At 38.9% G+C, this 27,153-nt stretch overlaps 2 protein-coding genes and 1 pseudogene across 10 annotated transcripts in view; 2 read left to right on the forward strand and 1 right to left on the reverse strand.

Annotated features, from left to right (window-relative positions):
• Nucleotides 1-360: 360 nt before the first annotated feature.
• Nucleotides 361-4,564, reverse strand: LOC126589462 (pentatricopeptide repeat-containing protein At4g21705, mitochondrial-like). 5 transcript variants are annotated; one of them, XR_007611837.1, is made up of 4 exons: nt 4,163-4,564; nt 2,487-3,740; nt 1,443-1,588; nt 361-618 (listed from the first exon to the last, which is right to left on the reverse strand). XR_007611837.1 is itself a non-coding variant. In XM_050254753.1 (3 exons), the coding sequence occupies exons 1-2, from the start codon at nt 4,424-4,426 to the stop codon at nt 2,511-2,513; spliced, it is 1,494 nt and encodes a 497-aa protein (XP_050110710.1). In that variant the 5' UTR covers nt 4,427-4,564; the 3' UTR covers nt 1,206-1,588; nt 2,487-2,510. The 5 variants fall into 5 exon arrangements, 2 of the variants coding, with proteins under 2 accessions (XP_050110710.1, XP_050110711.1); XR_007611836.1 differs by lacking the exon at nt 361-618 and adding an exon at nt 1,206-1,320; XR_007611835.1 differs by lacking the exon at nt 361-618 and adding an exon at nt 1,661-1,712 and having other exon boundaries at nt 1,206-1,588.
• Nucleotides 4,565-5,610: 1,046 nt separating this feature from the next.
• Nucleotides 5,611-27,153, forward strand: part of LOC126589466 (uncharacterized) — a 43,950-nt gene continuing 22,407 nt past the window's right edge. For 3 of the 5 annotated variants that reach the window (XM_050254762.1, XM_050254763.1, XM_050254764.1), the window contains exons 1-8: nt 5,611-6,279; nt 6,400-6,445; nt 6,622-6,671; nt 6,811-6,852; nt 7,553-7,666; nt 7,999-8,077; nt 8,192-8,263; nt 8,344-8,396. In XM_050254762.1, coding sequence (XP_050110719.1) covers nt 5,687-6,279; nt 6,400-6,445; nt 6,622-6,671; nt 6,811-6,852; nt 7,553-7,666; nt 7,999-8,077; nt 8,192-8,263; nt 8,344-8,391 — 1,044 coding nt within the window. In that variant the 5' untranslated portion in view covers nt 5,611-5,686 and the 3' untranslated portion in view covers nt 8,392-8,396. Of the gene's footprint in view, nt 6,280-6,399; nt 6,446-6,621; nt 6,672-6,810; nt 6,853-7,552; nt 7,667-7,998; nt 8,078-8,191; nt 8,264-8,343; nt 8,685-9,206; nt 9,343-27,153 lie in introns of those variants that run through there. The other 2 variants (XM_050254761.1, XM_050254760.1) reach the window with 2 other exon arrangements.
• LOC126589475 (uncharacterized) lies at nt 16,313-26,768 on the forward strand (annotated as a pseudogene).

Below are 27,153 nucleotides of genomic sequence, written 5' to 3' on the forward strand. Positions count from 1 at the left end.
AGGATTTTGAACTCGTAACGCATAAATAAAAACTCAATACTTTGTCTACTAAGATATTGGACCACGCCATTTTTTTGTTACATTCCATTTGAGGCTAGATACGATAACTATTACGACAATCATATGTACCAAGACGCTATTTCAATTAATCAAAAAACCATTTCAATTAATTTAGAAACCATTTCAATTACATTCCATTCAAGACTAGATAAGATAATTATTACGGCAACCATGAAATTGTCCATTTTTCTAAGAGTGCTACCAGATCTATTCCAATGTCTTATTTTCCCATCACACCCACCACATTAAAAACTTGAAATGTTATCTTCACTCCATCTATTATTCCTAAAATAACCTTGATATTGAAATTCTTTTTATTTTTAGTTTTATTGAGTAAAACAAAATCTAAAAAGACATGATTCAATTAATCAAGATGCACAACGAGGATCGCATCTATACAATACATTTTACACAATTTCAAGCGTCTTCTCTATCCTCCAGCGCACCACCCACCCCGATAACACCGTGTTCCACTTCATCTGCGCCTGCCACAACAATCGGTATATGGATCGTGGACAGACAAGCCTTTATCTTAGTTTTCAAGGCTATTTGCTGGTACTGACAACAAAAGCAAATAGATCAAACTAAAATAGCCAAAGGTACTGGGGACTTGATTTTTTGAAGATTTAGAGAGGTGGGTTGTTCTAGAAGATGGGGAAGAACAAATCTGTCAACCTAGAGAGCAGGGGTTTTTTTTTTCTTTGGTCTAAGATGTCATTTTACAAGAGAGTAAATTTGGTATTAATTTTTTTTATTAAAAGGTAGGTGGGGAAATAAGACAATGGATGGGTTTATCACCACTCTTTTCTAAACACATAAAAATGGGAATTGCTATTAACACTCTAAAAATCTCATTTTACATTCCAAACTTTCCATAATTAGAAAGAAAAATACAGGAGTACAAAATGAAATTTTTAGAATGCTAATAACGGTTCCCATAAAAATACAACCTACCTATGCACTTCAATTACATTCCAAATACATTGTTTCAATTTGACAGCCTAATCTTGCTCGTCAAATTGAACCAAGAACATGATATATCTAGACATCAAAACTCTGACATATTCTTCGACATGAGATCAAACTCTCAATACAAAGAGACACCAACCCGACATTGGCGGAGGAAGAGAACTAGCACTCACACGTTTTGACTCAAATTGCACGTTTACGTGGGCATATAACTCCTTCAATCAATGTTTCTTACAGAATTACATGAACACATTGTTCTTAATGTCGAAACATTCCCAATGGAACACCGAACTGAACCAAAGAACATATGGACTATTAAGTTAGACAATTCAATAAAAGTTTCATCATGAATTTGATTTTAATTCTCCAACAATTGACACCTAACCAAATACTCAGTATTTAAGATTACTTACCCTTTCGGATGAATGTTGGTTGCAGCCGGGAGCACCTCCAGTACCATGTTTGGCTCTTTGTTGTGACCGAATGTGTCAACGATGAAGGCTGAGGTTATTTGTTGTGCATGAAAACCCCTTCCAAATTCACTTGAGAAAAGTATTAACTACACAAGATGTTTACATTATACGACAAGCGTAAAACAGGGAGAAAACTTCTATTGTCTCCAATACTCTACCTAGCTATGCATGCTGTTCAGTTCCATACTCTCAGTCCGCCACCTTTTCCCTCTGTTTTTTGGGAAAATGAAGGACGTTGGAAACTTGATCTACAATCATTTAGCGATGAAATGTTTGTTTTTTACACGAGCAGTGAAGTTTCTGCAACTGTTTTACAATATTTACTTATGCAGCATTGTTATTAAGAACAATTGAATTAAATCTTTGGGGAAGAAGAACTATTACTTAAAACCAATTACTACCAAGATACTAAGTCTTGGCTCTTCTTTTCTATAATTCCCTGTAACGGGAGATTTTCCAAGTACCAGACCAGGTATACAAGCAATACTCCACATGTCATAATACAAATGGAGGAAATGATACATGTTTCCGTGTCCCTCCACTTATTTTATGACACGTGGAGTACCCACTTGAATACCGGGTACTTCGAAGACTTTTTCTTCCGTTACCATCAAATCAATAGCATTGCTTAAACAATTATTATGCCGTCGACTAGCCTTGGTATCTCTTTACCTATGAATTAAGAGGTAACCGGACTAAGTTATTTATGATCACTTCGTGTGCAATATACATACTGATGATAGTGTCTTCAAAGGTGAAGGAATAAGTTATTTTCCAATGCATTTACTTTGTTCGTAAGCCTATATTATGCATTTTGATACTGTTATGTATCACTAATATTTCCAGAGACTACCTGAGATTATCTATTAGTCTTTATCAATTTTACTCAGATACATGCTCAACAACATGCTAAATGTAAGAGTTGCATTCAAATTCAAGTTCTACTTTTACAAAATAGTATAGATGAGGGAAACTGAAAAGTACCCATAAAAAAAGCCTCATGTCGTTTCAGCATTGCGTCTGTCTTAACCTATCGATTTCCTCATCGGCCTCTATTTGATCTTCTTTCATGCACTGTAATAGCCCTTCTACTTCTTTCCCGCTTCTGATGTATGCCTTCATTAAGGCATGGTACATTTCACTATTTACTGGAATCACAGTCTTCATTAAGGTCACAAAAGCTTCTACTTGTTCAATGTCTCCGTTATCTCCAATCCAATTCAATACATTCGAAACCAAACCAGATTTCGGATTCCATCCTGTGTTATTTGCCCGTAAATGCACAGCTTCCATCATGCACTCAAAAGCCTTCTGCATCTTCTGCTTGTCCACATACCCTGCAGCAAGAATAGACCAGCTATTTGGGATTGGAGTCTTGCCTCTTTTGACAATGTCTCGAAGAGTTTCTTCAGCTTGTTCAACCAATCCCTTCTGACAATATCCGATCAGGAGGACATTTGGCACTCGAAAATCATAACAGTGACAAGATGATTCCCACTCCTCTAGCAATTTTTTAGTTTCTTCAAGCTCACCAAGCTTCACAAGAGAACCAAGCATGGTTATATAGTCCCGGTTGATTTGCTTTTTGCACTTGGCTTTTTCAAGGTTCCACAACCTCATCATGTCATCTTTATATCCAAGGCTTGCATAAAGAGTAATCAGATGGTTGTATCCAAGTGCATCTCTATTCACCTTCTCTTCACTCTTTCCCAGGTAGACCAACGCTTTGTCGGGCAGACCTGCTTTTATGTATAAATTGGCTACCATAGCATAAGTAATCCAATCCATAGAGATGTGCAGTTGGCTCTCCATTTTTTCCAAAACTTTCTCCACGCCGCTTAGATCAGACCTCACCCCATAAGAGCTCATGCAAATCCTGTAGCTAAAACTGTCAGGAGAAACACCCTTCTCCTTCATCTCAAACATTACATCAGGGATTTTCTCGGGCTGGCCTGTATGCATATAAAGACACATAATGTCATTGTAGGTGAGAGTGGAAACATAGCCCAACTCTTCCATCTTCTGCATATGAGAAATAGATTTATCGACCAGGCCTTCTCTGACATAACAATTTAGAAGTGCACCATAAACTTTGTCACTTTTTTCCTCATCGCTCAAGCTATTAAAGCGGCTCTCTGCAGCATCCAGACCGTGAACGTGACCAATGAGATCAAGCTGCACGGCGCAATCCCCGGGTAAAAATTGGCACAAACCTTTAGTACTCATCCATTCAGAAACCTGCTCTACAATGCAAGGCAGAAATTTGAGTTACAAACCAACTGAAAACTGTGGACAATATTAAATCTGCTTTATTGATCCTAAATTTCAAGGGAAAAAAGAACACATATTTCGAGTATCGAAACCTGAGCAATGAATTCTGTCAATTAGTCTCAACAAAGACCAAAAAAACAAAAGTAATACTCGTTTTGTGTCTGTATTATTCAAAATTTCTTTCACATCTGTCTCTTTCTCAGCAACCAAACAGGGCATTGCAGGTAAAACAATCACCCAATTGAAATTAATAAGCTCTTTCAAGTAAATTATAGGAAACCCAACAAAAAAAAAAAACACAAGGAAAATAACCCCAAAACAGTTTACTTTCATGCATTTTCTGAGCAACCAAAAGGGGAGCAGGGACCTTGCTCCTGGAATCGACTCACATCAAGGGCGTGCCGGAACCGCTTTCGGGCGCGGAGGTCCCGGACGATGCGGTGGAGCTCGAAGTAATTGACTTTCCGGCCCTGTTGAACCCACTCGTCGAGGACTGGGGCAACGCTGAGAGAAGGGTCACCCAGAGGACTGATTCTGGAGTAGAGGTTTCTTGTACTGGCAGTGTGCCTTAATCTGGAGAAATATTTTGTTGGGGTTGAATTTGCAGTGAGACTTTGGTGGCTCTTCAGGAGTCTGAAGACTGTAGAAGCCATGGGAGGAACAAGTCAAGTGATGGAAGGGAATTTGGGGGGTTTAAGCGGGGGTTGGAGATGGCAGTGGAAGTGTCGAGTTGTCAGTGCGGCACACCCATCCTATCTCTCAACGCACCCAATTCTCAAAATTTCCAAGTACAAAATATATTGAGCTTTTTGATTATGAGATTGATCAAACTTATTATTTTAGTTAAGGTTTTAAAAGTTGCTAGGCGCTAGTCGGGCGGCGGGCTGGAACCTAGCGCTTAGGCGGCTAGGCGGGCGCCTAGGCGGACTAGGCGGATTCAAGTAAATCTATCATATTTCAAGTAAATAAATGTATGCTTCTACTTGAAATATATATAATTTCATCATAAACTACAAAATAGAATGCATATATATCATGAAGTATTGGAACATAATGGAAACATGTGAAATAAGGATATAATGTTTGTTTATTCAAGTATGCAACAAGTTCCTTACAATCTATTGGAAAAAAAACAAAATGCAAAATGAAAGTTGTGTATTTTCTGTCTAAGTGAATTGCAACCTAGGCAGGTCTAAGCGGGTTAGATGGGTGCCTAGGTGGTCTAGGCAGGTGCCTAGGTGGTTTAGGCGGTGGGTTGGGGCCTAGCGCCTAGGCAGGGCCTAGGCGGCGCTAGGCGGGGATTTTTAGAACAGTGATTTTAGTTCTTCACTTTTAAAATTACTTAATGTCGTTTTTGGAATTCATTAACGCATATCAATTTAGTCATTTTGTTTAGATTCCGTCAACTATTATGTTTGTTTATATGAGGGACACACAAAATAAGGGTTTTTATCACAAATGATTCTTGACATTAACCCAGCTCCTTATTTTGGTCTTTGAGTTTCAAAAATTGATAAATTGGTCTCTTGCTTTCACAACATTAATTTAGTCATTGCGTTAAAATCGTCAATATTTTTATTAGTGTGCTGATGTGGTCCCACTAATCCAATTTTCAAATTTTTTTTTATTAAACGATAGATTTGTTAGATTAGATGCTAGATTAGAGAGCCGATATATTTGTTCTACAAATTCTATTTGTTTACGATAATTTGAAGTGTAAAATTTATTAATCAAAGCTTGCCCACTGGATTTTAACTTAGAGTGGGCTGCAGATCCGTAATATTGGGCCTGTAAGCCCATGTAAATCTCATCACACATCAGAAGAAAACACAGAAACGTAACCACTGTATTAGCTCTCCACCTCCATCATCGTCTAAATTCGCTTCTTTCCCTCTCTCTCCCTGAACAGCAAAATGGGTAAAGATCGAAACGGCAGCGTTTCAGAGAGACGAAGCAGGAGCTCGGAGAAAGAGGAGAGACGAAGCAGAAGCCCCGAGAAAGAGGAAGAAACCGAAAGAAAATCCGAGAAAGCGCGAGAAATTTCGGATTCCGAGACCGACGAAGACAGGAAGCGCAGTAAATCCAGGAGAAAAGCGCGGGAAAGCTCGGAGTCCAGCGATGAAAAGCACGTGAAAAGAAGGAGGACGAGTTCGCGGAGGCGGTACAGTAGCGAGGAGGATACGGATTCGGAGTCCGAGTTGGAATCGGAGGAGAGCGGCTCGGATTCGGAGTCGGAGAGTGATAGTGGTAGCGAGAGCGACGGCGACAGGAGACGGAAGAGGAGGAAAATGAGAGAGAAAGATGATGATAGAGAAAGGAAGAGGAGGAAGAGAGAGAAGGAGAAGGAGAAGGAGAGGAAGAGGAGGAGGAGAGAGAAAGAGGAAGAGAGGAAGAAGAAGAAGGAGAAGAGAAAGAAGAAGAGGAAGGAAAAGAAGGAGAAAGGAAAGGTAGGAGCGGTAACGAATTCGTGGGGGAAGTATGGGATCATTAGAGAAACTGACATGTGGTATGTTTGCTGAATTTTATACTGTTTTAGGGTTTTAAGTTTCTGTTTGGCTGCTGAGAAAATGTAGGAAAAAGAAGTTTACTTCTCCCACTTGAATTTGATGATCACTGTTGTGTATAGGAACAAACGACCAGAGTTTACAGCATGGTTACAGGAAGTAAAACAGGTAATTCCTTTTCCGACTATTTTACCACCCCATGAAACCATTAATTTGCAGAGTGGTTTATTTCAGTCGTAAAGTTTCTAAGATTTGTATGTGTTTCGAAGCCGTGTGTTGATCCGTTTCCAAATTGCAGTCGTCGATATGATAGTTCTAATGGTAATTGGGTTATCTTTCATTAGGTGAACCTGGAACATCTGGCAAATTGGGAAGAGAAGCAAATGTTCAAACAGTAAGTGGGTGTGTGGATGCATTTAGTTTATTTTCTCCGAAAGCATCTATAAAATGAAGATAACAGGAATTTGGTAGGTATTTTCCTTCTAACTTTTGTATCTTACAATCTGAGTAGAGATTTGTTTCCATTTTAATAGGTTCATGGAAGATCACAATACAGCTACCTTCCCTTCGAAAAAGTAAGCTTCTATTCTATTAGCTTGGGTCATTTCAATTTATTTGTCCGAAAAGAAAAAGTTACAAAGCTTTGTTCCTGCTGTTGTGGTGAGGTTGTGGTGCTCACCTTTTAGGTAGAAATTTTATCTCAATGTGCTTAAGCACCTGAATTACGCTAGGCCTATTGAAATGATATGCTATTTTATATAGATCTGTCTCGATATTTTTGAACCTGCGGTTGTGGTGTAGACACTTTTCTCTTAGGATTTAGAGGAGAATGCAATGTGTTTTTTATTTAATTTTATTGAAATATCTTTCTTGATTTGCCAGATTCTTTCAAGTGTTGTTATCATAAATGTGTGATTAATCATAGTGTATAACCAATATACTAGACAGCCATTGTGTTCCCAGATTTTGAATCAATATGCGTGATTGGTTTTACTTGTGTCTGAATGTGCGATTTTGGCTCACAATTTGGCAGCAGAACATGCCAGTTTTTTGTTAATTAGAGATGGAAACAATGGGGAGATATTATCTGAAATTAAAAAGAATTGTGTGCTTTTAATTTTACATGCGTAACCTTTTCTCTGTTGGTTGTAAGGGTTCGTAAGGGTGAGAATGATTGTATGTTCTCACTTTTTCTGTTTTTTTTTTACTTGTTAGATTCATCTTCAAGTAATACCACAGAATGACAAGTAATTACTTTAACCTTTGTGGTTGCAGGTACTACAGCCTTGATAATTATTACAGGAATAAGATGGAAAAGGAAATTAAAAGAGGTTTTAAGAAGGTTGCGCCAACAGAACGTATTGTATTCAACGATGAGGAACAGAAAAGGTAGTGTTTTTATTGCTATATCTGATTTCATTTTATGGACTAGTTTTGGCAACATTCAGTTTTAGTACATTCATATGATTTCCATTGATAGCTAACGTGTCAACCACTCACTCCTCATTTTGTCTAATAACTATACTATGTACAATGAGAAAAAATTATATTTCACCTGGCTGTACTTATTTAATAGTATTTTGGAGACAAAAGGAAATAATGTTCAGGCAACTTTTTATATAGAAGATAGGAGAAACATAATACCATTTTGGATCTGTTAAACCATTTACATTCTTGGGTTTGGCTAATAATATAATATTATATTATATATTGCTATTCAGACAAGAAATGATGCGAGTGCGTGAAAAGCAAAAGGAAGAAGAAGTAGAGGCTCTGAAGCGCTCTATGCAGAGTGGACTGGTACATTTCTGTTTCATTACTCATATGAAAACGTTCAATTTGTTTATTGTACATAAACTCCGTCTGAAGTCGAAGTTGCACTTTGTCATCGTTTGATTCCATTAAAATTTCCAGGCACAAGCAATGAAAGAACAAGCTCAACTCCGAGAAGAGATGGCTTACCAGTACAAGATTGGAAACATGGAGGTGAGGATAAGTAACTGAGCTGTCTTGGTGTAATTCTTAAAGTCATTTCTGGATTTTTGTTTACGGCCTCTTATTTTCAGGCTGCCGCTGCTATTCAGAGAAGGTTGGACCCTGATGCTGCTGTGTGAAAAAGGTTCAGTGTAATTCTGGCATTTAATTCCGTTATTCCCCTAGTTTAAGAATCTTAAGTGCATACAGATTCATAGTTAGACTGAGCAACTAAGGGTAGCCTTCTGTTTCTGTTGTCCACTTTAGCCTCATTGTCATACATTCTAGGCTGTAATATTTCCTGTCGTTTGTTCTCCTCAGCGGTTTAGCCATTTTTGCAGATGCATAGAAAAGGATGTATTTTGTTGACTGATTTCGTAGCAAATTGATTGATCATGAATCTAGAACGCTACTGTGCTTGGTTTTGCACTAAGTCTTCCCTGTTAGCTCCAATTACTTCATATCTAGTCTCTTTCAAAGTCTTCCTAGGTGTTCCTCTACCCCTTTTGTCTTGAGCCTTCGTCTCATAGTCGCATATTCTAACCGGATCATTTGTAGGTCTTTGGTTCATGTGTCCAAACAATCTTAGCCGATCTCTCATCTTATCTTCAATTGCCACTCATACCCTCGTTCTTAATCCTATCATTTCTCATGTGCCCACACATCTAACGAACATTCTTATCTCCGCTACCCTTATTTTTTGCATGTGTTGTTATGACCGTCCAACATTCCGTGCTATAAAACATTATTGACTTTATTACCGTCCTATAGAACTTTCCCTTGAGTTTTAGTGAAATGTGATGAACCATCCTATAGAACTTTCCCTTGAGTTTTAGTGGAATGCAACGAATGCAGAACGCATAACATGCCTGATGCACTTTTTCACTTCATTCATCTAGCTTGTATTTTGTGGCTGAGATAATAAAATTACAATTTTGATCTCCTATATGGCTAGGGCTGTAAAAGACTCGGATCCAAACTTGGTGCAAGTTCGAGCTGTTTCAAGCCGATTTACAGCCTTATATGTAACATACTTGGAATTTGAGGAGTCGACAGATGAGCATGAATTTGAAAGATAATTTAACTTCAAATTTTCATTTTTTTAAGTTTAAATTATCTCCGCTAAACATGCTTCTGAAGCTCTTGGATATTCCAACGCTTCTCTGAGCCTCATCTCTGGTGTTGCTTCTTCTTGGACATGAATCGTAATTTTATGCGTGCAGAAAAATGAGCTCCAAACGCGTAAGGAAAGCAAACTTTCAAAACTAACGAACATCTTTAGTTACTAAATACTGCATAAAAGGGGCCTCACGCCCTCACAGGGCGAGCATTGGCGTAACGGAAATGTTGTTCTTTTATGATCGAAAGATCACGAGTTCAAGTTGTAGACACCTACATTAAATCAAATAGGTTTAGGCTCATACACGCTGTTTAGTACGGAAAGGTTGCACATTAGTAGCCGAAAGGTCACTGATTTGAGGTTTAGGCTCTTACATTAAATCAAATGGTAAATAGAACGTAATTATGACTAAGTTTTGGTAATTTGGACCTCATATTTAGGCAACTCAATCGTCTAAATTCATGGTCTAAAATTTTTATTCACAGGAGCTGGCAAGAGACTATTTTCATAACTCAATTAACTCATACAAATATGAATAATATACAGTTAACAAAAACTCGAAAGCACGACTTGGGCGGTTTACCTCGAAATAAATCTCTAAGTTCACCATAATCTGCTGAAGGTTTTCCGATACGAATCTTCACATGATCAAGAACTTCAAATTCGCAGCGATTTTATACTTGGCCAAGAAACCATTGCAGAGCTCGAGGTTTTTATGGTTCGGGGCAAATCAACCACAAAGCTATAATCGATATCATCATTAAAATTAAAGACAAAATAAAAGGTAAAGTGAATAGTACAATGATTGACTTTTTAATGTAAAAATGTGGTTTTTCGTTAAAGTGAACAGTACTGGAAGCTTTTCATTAAAGTTCCCTTAAAATTATGCACTAGACATTCAATCTTTAACTCTTGAGTGTATTAGATTTCACCTTTAAACCACTTCCCTTTTCTTGTTCAATATGTCGCCCTCTATGAACAAATCGTCAAGCACACGGCAGATGTGGAAAAAGCTTCTCCTTAAAACTAATACCATCTTCTCTACAAACCTTTATCCAGAGAATATTGAGGCTCGGAAACCACATTTTATCCGGAGGAAAATCCAGCCGTAAGTTCCCATTTAGGTTTAATACGAGAAACGAAGTGCTGACATACAAAATTTGAGGAAATTCAATCGGGTTTTCTGTGTAAAAAATACCGATCTCTAGCGCAACTGTATTGGATGTGCATGCACTAAGCAACCAAGAATTTATGCAATTCAGATTGTTGGAGTCGGAGACTTGGAGCAAACGAATGCGAGTTTTCGTATGCATGGAAAATTGATGAGGCAGAGCACGTTGATAACGAAGGTGCCAAATAGGGAGGCTTAGTTGTAAATGGTTTTGGAGCTGTTGTGGCGAAGCAGCAACCGGTCATCAAGCTTTAGGTTTGTGAAGGAAGCAAAAGGTGCTATCTTTCAAATACTCTATCATCTCGGAATGTGTAATTGGCAGCAGTGGCGGATCCACAGTGGGGTCAATGGGTCGCACGACCTCTTGGAAGCCATGGAAACAACCTTAGAGACCCCTTGGAGCTACTGGTGTGACCCCTTGGAGTTTCTGGTGTGACCCCTTGGCTGCACACCAAGTGTTCGACGAAAGGTCTGAAAGAACTCGGCTGGGCTGGTTGAAGACGAAGGCGCGCGCGCCTGCTTTTTTTTTTAAAACAACCTGGCCAAAACGACGTCGTTTTGGCCCAGGTCTGAACAAAAAAAAAATGCCCAGCGTGTCCTAGGCAGGTCTGAACAAAAAAAAAATGCCCAGCGTGTCCTTTTCAGCCCTATTTCACACAGATCCGAAGCCATTCATTCCAAAACCCCCAAATTTCTTTTGTTTTCTCCTCCTCCAACCCTAAGTTCCAAACTCAATCCCCCCCCAAAACCCTTAACTCCATCTCCTCCCTTGCTGCCGCCATTAAGGTGCATTTATGCCGCCGTCGTCGTCACTGTGGTGGTGGTGCCACCAGCTTTGCTCTTTGTATTTGCTCATTGTTATTGTGAAATTTCACAATTCAAGTAAGTTCTAAACCCTATGTATGATATATTTAATTTAATTGAAACCTAATTCATATTTATTTTGATTATATTGGTGGTTTGTTTATATTGTGAGTATTTATTTTGAATATTTTGTATATGTAGAATATATTTAATTTAATTGAAATTCAATTCATATTTATTTTTATTATATTGATGGTTTGTTTATATTGTGATTTTTTATTTTCATTATTTTGTATATGTAGAATGCAAGATGAGATATTTAATTTAATTGAAATCCAATTCATACTTATTTTGATTATGTTGATGGTTTGTTTATATTGTGAGTATTTATTTTGAATATTTTGTATATGTAGAATATATTTAATTTAATTGAAATTCAATTCATATTTATTTTTATTATATTGATGGTTTGTTTATATTGTGAGTTTTTATTTTCATTATTTTGTATATGTAGAATGCAAGATGAGATATTTAATTTAATTGAAATCCAATTCATACTTATTTTGATTATGTTGATGGTTTGTTTATATTGTGAGTATTTATTTTGAATATTTTGTATATGTAGAATATATTTAATTTAATTGAAATTCAATTCATATTTATTTTGATTATATTGATGGTTTGTTTATATTATGAGTTTTTATTTTCATTATTTTGTATATGTAGAATGCAAGATGAGATATTTAATTTAATTGAAATCCAATTCATATTTATTTTGATTATGTTGATGGTTTGTTTATATTGTGAGATGTTTATTTTGAATATTTTGTATATGTAGAATTATTATGGAACGGTTTTTTAAGAGAAAGTCATCATCGGGTTCGGGTAGTTCGAATAATGTTGATAGTTCGAATACTGTTGGTAGTTCAAGAACTCCAAGTTCAAGACAAAGTCAGTTAGATGATGTTTTGGGTAATCTTGAAGCGGATCCTGAATTGAGAACTCGAATAATAGATTATGATGCTAATATAAGAGATGAGGTCCGAAGATCATATCTACAAAAATGACCTTGTCAACCTAGAGGTCATAATTTCCCAATAACTAATATGTCGGGAATTAATCGACGCTTCATTCCCCAATGGTTTGATGAGTTTGATTGGTTGGAGTATAGTATATCTAAAGATGCGGCATTTTGTCTCTATTGCTATCTCTTTAAAACCAATTTTGCACAAGTGGGTAGTGAAGCTTTCACTAGAGATGGATTTAAGACTTGGAAGAAAGGGAGAGAAAGATTTAAGATGCATGTTGGACCGGTTGGGAGTGTTCATAATAAGGCTAGAGAAGCTGCTACAAATTTGATGAATCAAGCTACACATATTGAAACGGCAATGAGCAAACACTCCGACCAAACTCGTAAGGCTTATCGCACATGCTTGAATGCATCAATCAAGTGCACTAAGTTTTTATTGCGACAAGGTCTTCCTTTTCGTGGCCATGATGAAAGTGCCGCTTCAAGCAATAGGGGAAATTACTTGGAGCTATTGCAATTCCTTGCAGATAATAACGATAAAGTTAGAGAAGTTGTGATGGAAAATGCTCTGGGGAATCTCAAATTACTAGCTCTTAGCATTCAAAAAGAAATTGTGAATTCATGTGCCCTTGAAACACTTGATGCTATCATGGATGGTCTAAAAGATAGATTCTTTTCAATATTGGTGGATGAAGCATGTGATGTGTCGGTGAAAGAGCAAATGGCTATGGTGTTATGTTATGTGGATGACAACGGGCATGTAATTGAAAGATTTGTGGGTATCCAACATGTTACCAACACTACTTCAAGTTCACTAAAGGATGCTATTGACACATTATTTTCTCGCAACGGTTTGAGCATTTACAAGCTATGAGGACAAGGTTATGATGGTGCTAGCAATATGAGAGGTGAGTTGAATGGCCTTAAAACAAAGATATTGAGAGAACAACCTTGTGCATATTATGTTCATTGTTTTGCTCATCAATTTCAACTAGCTCTTGTTGCCGTAGCAAAGAAGAATATAGACATTGCCTCTTTTTTTGCAACGGCTAATAGTGTGGTTAATCATGTTGGAGCATCTTGTAAGCGGCGTGATTTACTTAGAGGGCAACTTCAAGAATAGCTTGTGATAGCTTTTGAAAATGATTGTCTTATAACGGGGCGAGGCTTAAATCAAGAAACAAGTCTCAAACGTGCCGGTGACACACGATGGAACTCACACTATGGTACCTTGATTAGCATCATTTCCATGTTTTCATCCGTGGTTCATGTGCTTCAAATGGTTATTGATGATAATTCCAATGAAAGTGCGGGTGAAGCAAATAAGTTAATGAGAGAAATACGTACTTTTGAGTTTGTATTTCACCTTTTCTTGATGAAAGTCATATTGGGACTCACAAATGATTTGTCACAAGCATTACAAAGGAAAGATCAAGAAATTGTGAATGCAATGGCTTTAGTGAAATCATGCAAGGAAAAGCTACATTAGATGAGGAATAATGGGTTCGATGCATTGGTTGATGAAGTATCTTCTTTTTGTGAAAACTATTATATTGATGTTCCTAACATGGAAGAGGCATTTATACTTCCAGGGAGGTCAATGCGTAATGCTCCAATAAAGACAAATCGTCATCATTATCGTGTGGAGCTCTTTATTTATGTCATTGATGAGCAAATTACGGAGTTAGAGGATCGCTTTAATGAGGTAAATACCGAGTTGCTTATTTGTTTGGCATGTTTGAGTCCGAAAGATTCATTTGTAGTTTTTGATAAACCAAAGTTACTTCGTCTTGCTCAATTTTATCCTCAAGACTTTTCGGATGAGGATCGTTTGGCACTTGAAGATCAACTTGAGATTTATATTCATTATGTGCGTTCCAGTAGCGATTTCTCTCATTGGAAGGGATTGGTGATCTTGCAAAAAAAAATGGTGGAGACAAGGATGCATCAAGTATTCAATTATGTATATTTGCTCATTACATTGTCTTTAGTTTTACCAGTTGCAATTGCTTCAGTGGAAATAGCATTTTTTGTCATGAATATTGTTAAGGGTCCACTTAGAAACAAAATGGGAGATCAATGGTTGAGTGATAGCTTGCTTGTTTATATTGAGAGAGATATTTTTGCTTGTATTGAAAATGAAGCTATAATGCTTCGTTTTCAAAATATGAAACCTCGTCGTGGACAATTATAGCTTGTAATATTGTTTCCGTTATGAATTATGAATGAAAGTACTATGATTTCATTTTCAACATGTTTTTCCTGTTGGTATTTAGACAATCTTTCATCATTAATAAAACTTGAATAAAATGATAAAGATTGAAAATCAAAGAAACAGAGTGCAGAGAGCTTTAAAAACAGAGGGCTGATGCTTTTTCTTAAAACATAGATCTTATCTTTTCATTAAGATATTTATGATATATATGGCTCAATACATAAGCCGACTGAAGTAATTGGGTCGACTGATAAATAAAATGGGTCAACTGATAAAGGCAACAGTCAGCCCTTTTACACAAAATCAGTTTAAGTAAAGCATTAACTTTAACATTTCCATCCTAAATTTTTTTTTGGACTTTTACACTACGACCCCTTGTGGTAAGATTCCTGGCTCCACCACTGATTGGCAAGAATGTGAGAATATGGCAGCAAATATCCTCCGGTAATCTCTGGTGATCATGTCTTCTTCTTCTAACTTGATGAGAAATTTGAGTTCTTACCCAATAGGAATCATGGAAAATACTTTAGGGTTCCTTCCCCAATAGGAACTGCGGCGTTAAAAGTTTAGCAAGTAATTACCTTTTAAGGGACTTTTAGTTTAATTCGTTTGTTGCCTGAATGAGGCTAGAATTTGCTCTGCTTACATGTTCCATATATTCGTAATCCTTATGTGTGATTGTTTGTTAGATTACTCCTAATTTTTTTGTAATTCACTATGTGATTGTAGCCTGTATTATAAGAATGTAATTACCAATTGTAATCAGTATAGGAATTAATGTAAATATTGCAATATTTTCCACACGTTAGGAGTCATAATTCTGTCATAGTTAATTTAGAATCCTCTCCGTATTGTAGACGTATTATAGGAATGTAATTTCCAATTGTAATTAGTGCAACATTCCAATCTAGATAGGGATTAATATAGCCCTATATATATTGTAATACATTAATCCAAGAAGCCATAATTCAACAGTTTCTAGCTCAACCGTTGCAAAACTCATATAAATTGAGTCTTGTGCCAACAATGAACACAAATTCAATCTATACTAAAACTGAAAACACATTGAATCACTGTTCATAAGCATAGTGCAATGACGATTTTGCCCCTGTTTAATTGTTGTTATTGCATGTTTGCCACTGTCTGAGAAAATATATAAAGACTATATTTTTTTCCATTTCTTTTTCTCCTATTTTCACCCTTAAATCTGTAGTTGCTGCCATGGTCTAAAATATTCATAATATCCCGATATTTCTATCGAAATTTCCGTGTTTTTGGACTACCGATATTTCCGATATCATCGATATTTTAGACCTTGCTAAGTTACTCATGTATCTTACCATGCAATGTATAAAGTGTAAAATATTGTACTAATTCATTATATATAAATGATTATGGTGTGTTTAAACTTCTTTCATTAATTATTACATATTTTCTACATTCACAATGTTTACCAGCTCACTATATAATCAACTTAAATCAGTTATATCTATCATGCAATGCATTTCCTTCCAATTTTTTGTGATAAACAAATAGATAATTGACTAAATAAATATCCTGCAAAGTTTCAATAAAAATTTCCAAGTTTTTCTTACAATTTCCGTGGTTTTTATTCAATTTTTATCGATATCGATAATATCCCGATATTTCTATCGAAATTTCCGTGTTTTTGAACTACCAATATTTCTGATATCATCCATATTTTATACCTTGGTTGCTGCTTCTGTTCGACAGTCCTAAGCCTTCTCGAATCACACCTGAGCTCTTCTCTACGACTTCTGAAAACTCTCAAACCTCAAACCAACCAAAACGAAATGTTCTCCTCATATTCTTCCTTCTCCCTTCTATCTCTTCTCCCTCACTCTTCTCTCCACGACTCGCTGGATACACAGTTGCGCCCAGCGATGATTTCGACGATTCCATTGTTCTGAAACGGCTCCTCATCACCTCAGGTACTTTCTACACCTATTGCATGTCAAGCTATGCTTCGAATTTGTAGTTTCCGCTTCAAACCCTAACTGCTCTGTTTCCAGCGAATTTACAGAGAACTGGCAATCCCGCTTCCAACTCCTCTCTAATCCAATCTGTCCATCTCTCTCTGCATCTCATCATTTTCCTACTTTCTGTTTGTTTCCTCAGAAAAATAATTAAAAAGCAAGGAAACCTAGAAACTGAGCATAATTGTTTTTAATTTTTTTTAAATTTAAAGAGGAAAAAGTTGGTTCTTTCGTTACATGCATGATTGGGTGGTATTATTTTATTAAAGATCGTATTTTTATTGATGGGTTATCAGGTCATTGGCCACGAAGCTTCGAATTCAGGGCAGTACCCTATGGTGGTGAGCACATGGCCCTTCGTAAAGGCTGTCAGAGCATCCTGGCGGGCTGTGGATAATGGATTCTCCATCGTGGATTCCGTCGTTGAGGGTTGCTGGACTTGCGAGGAACTTAGATGTGATGGTAAAAGTAGAGGTAGTTCTTGGATTGTTGGATTTAGTTGATTTTATCTTCATATAAGAACAATGTTACTAGGAAATTGATATTTGCATTATCTGTATGAATTGATTGGTTAGTCAGTGTTTGTGTGCATTGGAATTACACATTAGGCAGGGAGAAAGTCAATTTTTTTGAGTCGAAAGTTCATGGTATAGAAGATGAAAATGGCAAAAAAATTGTTGCTTCTCGGCTTGGCCGCGAAATTTATGATAAAAACGAATTAATGAATTACCAACCATGGTCTAATTGTTAGGATCTTAGTTCTTGGTGTGCTTGGAAAACCAGGCCAAATAGTTTCTTACCAATGGCAATCGTAGTATGTAGCTTATTTTAGTATCACTGCTTATGGGAGTGGAAATCTCAAATGATATTAGAATGTATGTATGAATTGAGTTTTTAAATTGTGTGATCCTAATGAATTGAGCTTTTAAGGGACGTAATCATAACTAAAAGTAAGTTTTGTTTTCTTTGCATGCTAAAACCTTCTCCTGAATTATGTAATTAATTTTGTGATTTTGTGCCTTGGAATGTTGATGGGTTTGATAGCTACTATAAGAAATAATAATATATAATGTTATTGGGACAGTTGGGCCTGGTGGGAGTTCAGATGAGAATGGAGAAACTACTTCGATGCTTGGTCATGGATGGAGTGAGTAGTATTCGCGTCACACATGTGATCAACAAGAAGCAGGTAAGCATCATCCTCTTCCTTCTTTTGTTATGATTGATTGTATAGAGAATTGAGAAAAAGGTTGAAGACAATTATGCGTTTTTGAGTTAGAGCAATTAGTAAATATATAATGACATCGATTAGTTCACTTAAGAGTTGAATCCTTTGTTGGTTTATTTGTACTGTGTGCTTGAGAATGAAAGCAATGGACACATTGTTGAATTGATGTTCCTTTTAATATCCATATAGATAAGGAATTGTTCCGTTTATTAGCAATTATATGAAGTAGGCATATTATGCAATACAAGTTCTACATTCATTTAGTAAATATTGAGTTTATTTTTATCGAATAGTGATATTTGATTCAAGTTTAAGCATCTTAGATGTTTGTATTTTGAAAATTGATTTCAATGGTCTTTTATGATTTTTTTTCTTTTTTCTTTTTTGCTTACATAACTCCGCCGTGTAAGTTTATCTTACATTGCCGGTCCCAAGCCCGGATAAAGGAGGAGGGGAAGGGCGTCAGGTAGTCGACAGCCGGCACTCCATGATCACGTCGAATCCTTATGAAAATGAATCCAGAACGAAATCGCGCTAAAGCTAGGGCGTCACCCGTAAGTGGCGCGCTGTGTGGCCTGAGCACAGTGATAAGTGAGCAAGGGTCGCTGTATCTCCATCGGCACCCGGATGCAGTGTTAAATGAGCAAGGGGGCTATAGAAACTTCTTTTCGAACGACTCCACTCAAAGTTGTTTGGGAGCATATGCTCCTATCAACTTTACACGGGACACACAAAAGAAGTACTTTGATCATATTAGACGGGGAAGGGTGAAGAAGCTAGGACAGAAGGGTAGAGTTCAAGAGAGCAAAATGCGTTTAGGAACGTGGAATATAGGAACCTTGACGGGAAAATCTATGGAAGTAGTAGAAGTTATGGTGAGGAGAAGGATAAATATTATGTGCCTACAAGAAACTAAGTGGGTTGGTCGTAAGGCAAAGGATCTAGAAAACTCAGGGTTTAAACTATGGTATTCGGGCACAAATAAAACGAGAAACGGTGTTGGCATCATCGTGGACAAGACCTTGACACAAGATGTTGTAGATGTCAAGAGGGTAGAAGATAGAATCATGGCAATCAAGATTGTAATAGGACAAGAACTTATCAATGTGATTAGTGCGTACGCACCTCAAGTAGGGTTGGATACGAGTTCGAAGGAGAAATTTTGGGAAGACCTTGGAGACTTGGTGCAAGGAATTGCTCAGACGGAGAAGTTATTTATAGGAGGAGATTTAAATGGACACGTGGGCAGGGAGACAGGCAACTATGGAGGTTTTCATGGTGGCCATGGTTTTGGGGAGAGAAACGAGGATGGGGAAGCTATCTTGGATTTTGCAATGGCATATGATCTCTTCTTAGCCAACACCTTCTTTAAGAAGAGAGAAGAACATGTGATCACCTACAAGAGTGGGTCGTCAAAAACACAAATAGATTTTCTTCTAATGAGGAAAGGGGATCGTATAACTTGTAAGGATTGCAAAGTTATACCAGGAGAGAGCGTGGCTAATCAACATCGCTTGTTGGTGATGGATGTACATATCAAAAGAGTGAGAAAAAAGAACAAGACTTGGAAGTGCCCAAGGACTAGATGGTGGAATCTAAAAGAAGAAAAACAAGCAATTTTCAAAGAGAAAGTAATCACCCAGTGTGTGTGGGATAGAGAGGGGGAAGCTAACCAAATGTGGGATTCCATGGCTAGTTGTATCCGAAAAGTAGCAAAAGAGGTATTAGGAGAGTCCAAGGGCTTTGCCCCACATCAAAAGGAATCTTGGTGGTGGAATGAGGAGGTACAAACAAAGGTGAAGGCTAAGAAGGAATGTTGTAAAGCCTTATACAAGGATAGGACCGATGAAAATGGTGAAAGGTATAGAAAAGCGAAGCAAGAGGCGAAGAAAGCTGTGAGAGAAGCTAAGTTAGCGGCTTATAACGATATGTATAAGCGACTAGATACCAAAGAAGGAGAGTTGGATATCTATAAACTAGCTAGAGCAAGGGAAAAGAAGACAAGGGACCTAAACCAAGTGAGGTGCATCAAGGATGAGGATGGAAATGTTCTTGCTACAGAGAACGCGGTTAAAGACAGATGGAAAGGTTATTTTCATAATCTTTTCAATGAAAGACATGAAAGGAGTGCTTCTTTAGGGGAGTTGAGTAACTCAGAAGAGTGTAGAAACTACTCTTTTTATCGTAGAATCCGGAAGGAAGAAGTGGTTGTAGCTTTGAAGAAGATGAAGCATAGAAAAGCAGTAGGCCCAGACGATATACCAATCGAAGTGTGGAAAGTTTTGGGAGAGACAGGTATAACATGGCTCACTGACCTTTTCAATAGGATTTTGAAAACGAAGAAGATGCCAAATGAGTGGCGAATGAGCACTTTGGTGCCTATCTACAAGAATAAGGGCGATGTACAAAATTGCATGAACTATAGGGGTATTAAGCTAATGAGTCATACAATGAAGCTTTGGGAGAGAGTCATTGAGCATAGATTGAGGCAAGAGACACGGGTTTCGGACAACCAATTCGGGTTCATGCCAGGGCGCTCAACCATGGAGGCAATCTATATCTTACGAAGATTGATGGAAAGATATAGAGATGGGAAAAAGGATTTACACATGGTCTTTATAGATTTGGAAAAAGCGTATGATAGGGTCCCAAGAGACATTCTTTGGAGGATTTTAGAGAAGAAAGGAGTACGAGTAGCATATATCCAAGCTATACAGGATATGTATGAAGGAGTAAAGACTGCCGTAAGAACTCATGAAGGACAAACCGAAAGCTTTCCCATAACTGTAGGATTACATCAAGGCTCATCCTTAAGTCCTTACCTTTTTGCGTTGGTAATGGATGAGTTAACAGGACATATTCAAGATGATATTCCTTGGTGTATGCTTTTCGCAGACGATATAGTGTTGATAGATGAAACTCAGGAAGGGGTAAATGCAAAGCTTAACCTTTGGAGAGAAGTGTTGGAATCTAAAGGTCTTCGCCTAAGCCGATCAAAGACAGAATATATGGAGTGCAAGTTCAGTGCAAATGGAGGCCAAAACGAGTTAGGGGTGAGGATCGGAGATCAAGAAATACCAAAGAGCGACCGTTTTCGTTACCTAGGATCTATCTTGCAAAATAACGGAGAATTAGATGGAGATCTCAACCATAGAATACAAGCTGGATGGATGAAGTGAAAGAGTGCATCCGGCGTGTTGTGTGACCGCTGTATGCCACTGAAGCTCAAGGGAAAATTTTATAGGACGGCAATAAGGCCGGCGATGCTGTATGGCACAGAATGTTGGGCGGTGAAGCATCAACACGTACACAAAATGGGTGTAGCGGAGATGAGGATGCTTCGTTGGATGTGTGGGCACACGAGAAAGGATAAGATTAGGAATGAGGATATTCGAGGTAAAGTAGGAGTAGCCGAAATTGAAGGAAAGATGAGAGAAAATCGGTTACGGTGGTTTGGACATGTGCAAAGAAGGCCTACTGACGCTCCGATTAGAAGATGCGACTATAGGACAGAGGTTCAGGGCCGAAGAGGTAGAGGAAGACCTAGGAAAACACTGGAAGAGACCCTAAGAAAAGACTTAAAGTACTTGGATCTAACGGAGGACATGACACAGGACAGAACACAATGGCGTTCTAAGATTCATATAGCCGATCCCACTCAGTGACTTGGATTTTCCAAGTCTCCAACCGAGAAGTTTTCCTCACTTGGGAAATTAAGGGAACACTACCTCAACCTACATGCTCTACTCACAAAGCTTCAACATACAAGCTTCAACAAAAGAAAATTCAAAGAACTTAGCGAAGAAGGCTTTGGTGTATTTAACACAATACGTTGAAATGAAGGAAAGCTTATTTATTGATATCCCCGATAAGTTACAAATATGTACATATACTTGAGTCAAAATAAACAAACAAGAGGGAGCCTTCACAAAGGTTGCTTAGGAGAAGTCTCAGCAGTCGGTAGAGCCCCAGAAAGAGAAGGCACCGGAGGGGGATTATTCGGAGCCTCAGTACTGGACAAAACCCTAGAAGGAGGAGGCATCAGAGGTTGATCATTTGGAGCTTCATTACGCGGTACAGCCCTAGAAGACGAAGGCAATAAATGCCTTTGGAACAAACCCACAAATCTCTGATGATCAAGTAAAACCTGACCATCAGATTCCTTCATCTGGTCAAGCTTCCTCTTCATGTTTGTAGCATAGTCATGTGCGAGCCGGTGCAATTGTTTATTCTCATGCTTGAGCCCTCTAATCTCCTGTTTGAGACTCATCACTTCAGCCGCCAATGATTCAACTTGGCGGGTTCGAGCAAATAGGCGTTGGGCCATATTAGACACAGAACCTGCACACTGAACACTGAGAGCCAGAGAATCCTTAACAGCCAACTCATCAGACCGTTTGGAAAGTAGTTTGTTATCTTTGGGAGTGAGAAGGTTCCTGGCCACTACCGCAGCGGTCATATCATTCTTCATCACGGAATCCCCAACGGTAAGAGGACCAGTAGGGGAGACGAAGGATGGGCGCCATATGTTGTCTGGAGAAGGCGGGGCTGCCTCTTCAACAAGGTTCAAGTCAAAACGACGGTCGGAGGGGCCAGACATTTTCAAAGGTGTTGAAGAGAGAAGAGGTCGGACAAATCAAGATCTTAGAAGTGCAAGAATGGAGCTTCTACTGGTGGATATTCAAGTGTGCTTTGGAACTTAATGTCAGCCCTTATAAAAATCTGCACTCGACCAAGCTTCAGAAATCGAAGAGGCGCCTGCTCAGAAATCGAAGAGGCGTTTGCTTTCTCAAAAGCTGGGCTGCTCAGAGACCACGAGGGTCGATCTCAGAAATCGAAGAGGCGTTTGCTTTCTCAAAAGCTGGGCTGCTCAAAGACCACGAAGGCCGATATCAGAAATCGAAGAGGCTTGCTTTCTCAAAAGCTGGGCTGCTAAGAGACCACGAAGGCCGATCTCAGAAATCGAAGAGGCACATACTTTTCCAGCCTTGTCAGCACCTGTCACACGCACACTCAGCTTTGCGGAAATTATGGGCATTCTGTCGAAGATTTCTGGCGAAGTAGAAAGCACATGAATCGTACTGTTCAATCACCCACTTCCCATACGCAACAGTAACTCATGGGTACCACAGATAACTTTGCCAAAGTTCTCTGACAAAGTTGAGACACATGAAGCTTGCAGCTTCCGCTACATCGCTCTGACCAAGAAGGGTAAAAGAATTGCAAAGAAACAACACTAACAAAGTTTAAACACATAAATTTTGAAGGTCTAGCTACCATATTATTAACCACAAGGGTAAAGGAACAGTACCACTGCTAGATAATTGGAAAGTCCCGGTGTGTCAACCTCTGTGCTTCGTGGCAAGGTAGACTAGCAAACATGCTAACCTTTACTCACATTCAAGAAAACACTCCCAACAGGATTGCTTGCTCCAAAATCGAAGAGGCACCGCCCTCCGAATCTCGAGAGCCAGACTCCCAACATGATTACTTTCTCAAAAATCGAAGAGAGGGTAAAGGAACAGTACCACTGCTGGATAATTGGAAAGTCCCTGTGTGTCAACCTTTGTGCTTCGTGGCAAGGTAGACTAGCAAACATGCCCAACCTTTACTCACATTCGAGAAAATACTCCCAACAAGATTGCTTGCTCCAAAATCGAAGAGGCACCGCCCTCCGAATCTCGAGAGCCAGACTCCCAACATGATTACTTTCTCAAAAATCGAAGAGAGGGTAAAGGAACAGTACCACTGCTGGATAATTGGAAAGTCCCTGTGTGTCAACCTCTGTGCTTCGTGGCAAGGTAGACTAGCAAATATGCCCAACCTTTACTCACATTCGAGAAAACACTCCCAACAAGATTGCTTGCTCCAAAATCGAAGAGGCACCGCCCTCCGAATCTCGAGAGCCAGACTCCCAGCATGATTACTTTCTCAAAAATCGAAGAGACACCGCTCTCCGAATCTCGAGAGCCAGACCCCCAGCAGGATTGCTTTCTCAAAAATCGAAGAGGCATCGTTCTCCGAATCTCGAGAGCCAGATCCCCGACAGGATTGCTTGTTCGAAAACCGAAGAGGCACCACTTTCCCAACTTCAAGAGCTGGATCTCCTTGGATAAAGCTTGTCTGTAATCTTCACACGCAACATCAGCTTTCCAGATACCACAGACCACTTTTTCAAAGTGCTCTGACAGAGTTAAAACATGTGAAGCTGGCAGCTCCCACTACCGTGTTATGACCAAGCAGGGTAAAGGAATAGCATTATTACTTGATGTTAGGGAGACTCCTATATATGTCGACCTCCATCCCTAACGGACAGGCAGACCTGCAAAAATGCTCAACCCTTTCTCTTATCTGAGAGGGCACTCCCAACTAAGACTTTCGAAATATTCAGCTTTCTTTCCCCCCGATAATACCTCTGTAAACAAGCTATACTAGAGCAAGAATATCTCATATCATCAGGGTTAAAAGCAAGAGTATCCCATATCATGCTTTTTCTCTGTCTTTTCCTTTGGCCTTGTTCTTACCTGCAAGACAAGGAGAACGAGAGCAATCAGTCAGCACTTGGAATCAAGCTCCCAGCCAGGAACTGACTGCCTGGAACCCCTTACCTGATTACTTACCTGGCATTGCTCTCGAGTACTCATCTTCAACATCTTATGTTTCCAGGGAAGATACCGCATCTGCCTGAGGAACAGATAGGGCAAGTGAGAAGGATACAAGGAAGCATGTGGAGACAAGCGTAACAGCACACGTGCCGATACATCCACTACTCTGTCAAAAGCAAAAGTATCCCATATCAGCAGGGTCGAACGTACTCTAGATTTGATGGACTTGTTTTGACCCTCAAATTCTTCAGTCGGCCTTATACTCTGGAGGAAACCAGAAAACCCTGCAACCCGGTTCAAGAATAAGCCTGTGGAAAGTTACTTCTTCAAAAGCAAAAGTATCCCATATCATCTCTTCTCATTTTTCTTCTCTTTATCCTTCATGCTGCTTGCAAGATAGGGAGAATGTGAACAATCAGCTGGAGCTCTGATTGCTTACCTTGTCTGTCACCTCTTTCAGCAGATCCCCTAGCCCGGCGACTTGGGGGACTCCTACTACATGGTTTGTATCGTGCTTGACCAAGCCTGAAACTACAAGTAAGCTTCAAGTGAAATTGATACATTACCTTGTGCATCTCCACCAGTTATAGATACCACCCCTGGATGGAGGAAGAGTACTTCCAGAGAAAATGCCACATCTACCTATGAGACAGATAAGGCAAGTCAAGACGATACCACACTCCGGTACTTAGAAGTTTCGTGGTTACGAGATCATTCTCCCACAATATTTCCTAATGTCATTTGTACTAAATCATTCACTTGTACTCACTAAAGGAGAGCTTGAACCTATGTACTTGTGTAAACCCTTCACAATTAATGAGAACTCCTCTATTCCGTGGACGTAGCCAATCTGGGTGAACCACGTACATCTTGTGTTTGCTTTCCTAATTCCATCCATTTATATACTTATCCACACTAATGACCGGAGCAATCTAGCGAAGATCACAAAAAGTGACCGTTTTCGCTATCTAGGATCTATCTTGCAAGAGAACGGAGAATTAGATGGAGATCTCAACCATAGAATACAAGCTGGATGGATGAAATGTAAGAGTGCATCCGGCGTGTTGTGTGACCGTCGTAGGCCACTGAAGCTCAAGGGAAAATTTTATAGGACGGCAATGAGGCCAGCGATGTTGTATGGCACAGAATGTTGGGCGGTGAAGCATCAACACGTACACAAAATGGGTGTAGCGGAGATGAGGATGCTTCGTGGGATGTATGGGCACACGATAAAGGATAAGATTGGGAATGAGGATATCCGAGGTAAAGTAAGAGTAGCCAAAATTGAAGGAAATATGAGAGACAATCGGTTCCGGTGGTTTGGACATGTGCAAATAAGGCCTACTGACGCTCCGGTTCGAAAATGTGACTACGGGACAGAGGTTCAGGGCCGAAGGGGTAGAGGAAGACCTAGGAAAACTTTGGAAAAGACCCTAAGAAAAGACTTGAGTACTTGGATCTAACGGAGGACATGACACAAAACCGAGCGCAATGACGTTCTAGGATTCATATAGCCGACCCCACTTAGTGGGAAAAGGCTTTGTTGTTGTTGTTGTTGTCGTTGTTTCTTTTTTGCTTACATAATTATGTGCTACTTCAGGGACACCTACTGTAGCTGGGCACATCTTATGAGACTAAGAATGAATGATGACTGCTCCTTTCACTTCCAGCTGATCCCTTACTTAATGATCGTGAGTTTGAAAATCTTTGGCAATGATTTCAAAACAAAGAATATTTTTGTTGTTCGTATTCCATCCATAGTTAATGAAGGTTTGTTGTAATTTTTTTTTTCCTCTGTTGGATGTGTTCCAATGCTATGTTTTCCATTGCACAACTGATGAATTGTTCTCTTATCACTCAAATTTTCAATTTGAATATCAGATGGGTTGGAAAGCTTCTTTTCACAATTTAATAAATATATTAATTTTTTATGACACAATCTTTCATATCTTTCAAACATAATTTTCCATACAATTTTCAATCCAGCAGCGTCCGGGTTGAAGTTTCTAGTACAAACTATTAGTCATGCATTAAGAACAATACTCATGGGCCATTTTAAACATGAAGTTATTCGTCCTCTGTTTGCTCCTCGTCGGCATGGTAGTGCTAAACTCCAAAGTCAACGCTGAAAGGAACCGCATTCACCCCGGAATCCTCGACACATGCAAAAGACCAGGAGGGCCACATCCTGTTGTAACGGTGACGTCAAAAGTCCAACTCAACCCGCGAACCCCTATAACTGCGGTTGCTCAAAGATTTATCGGTGTCGCGGTGGTCATGATAAGGTTCATACTCACAAGGGTTAATGACGATAAAGAAGCTGAGTTAGGTGGATGAAGATTGTGGGAAAACATTTATATATAGGTAAATTACACAGTAACATCTCAGGTTTGAGGTCTTGCACAAACTCATACAACATCTTTAAAACATTTTACTTTCATACCTCACATACCATTTTATTTTAAAATAATATCTCTGTTACATTTTTCATCCATTAACCTGTTAAGTGCTGACATGCCTGCCAAATGGGTACCACTTGGCAAAAAAAAAATTTAATTTTTTTTAAAAACTAAATCTTATAAATAAATAAATATATATAACTGAAATAAACCACCCCCGTACCCCCCCCCACCCCACCCGCGTCCCCCCCAAACCAGAAGCCTATCAATGATAACCCCCAACACCCCCCACCCCAAAACCAGACATCCAGAACACAACCCAACTCGCGACCC

The sequence above is a fragment of the Malus sylvestris genome, chromosome 11 (genome assembly GCF_916048215.2).
Source record: "Malus sylvestris chromosome 11, drMalSylv7.2, whole genome shotgun sequence".
In the NCBI taxonomy this organism is placed as follows: Eukaryota; Viridiplantae; Streptophyta; class Magnoliopsida; order Rosales; family Rosaceae; genus Malus; species Malus sylvestris.

Coding starts and splice junctions, on each gene's coding strand:
- LOC126589462 (XM_050254753.1), bottom strand. CDS start 4,426: ATGGCTTCTACAGTCTTCAGACTCCTGAAGAGCCACCAAAGTCTCACT. Junction 3,741..4,162: donor GGTTCCGGCACGCCCTTGAT/GTGAGTCGATTC, acceptor ATTGTAGAGCAG/GTTTCTGAATGGATGAGTAC.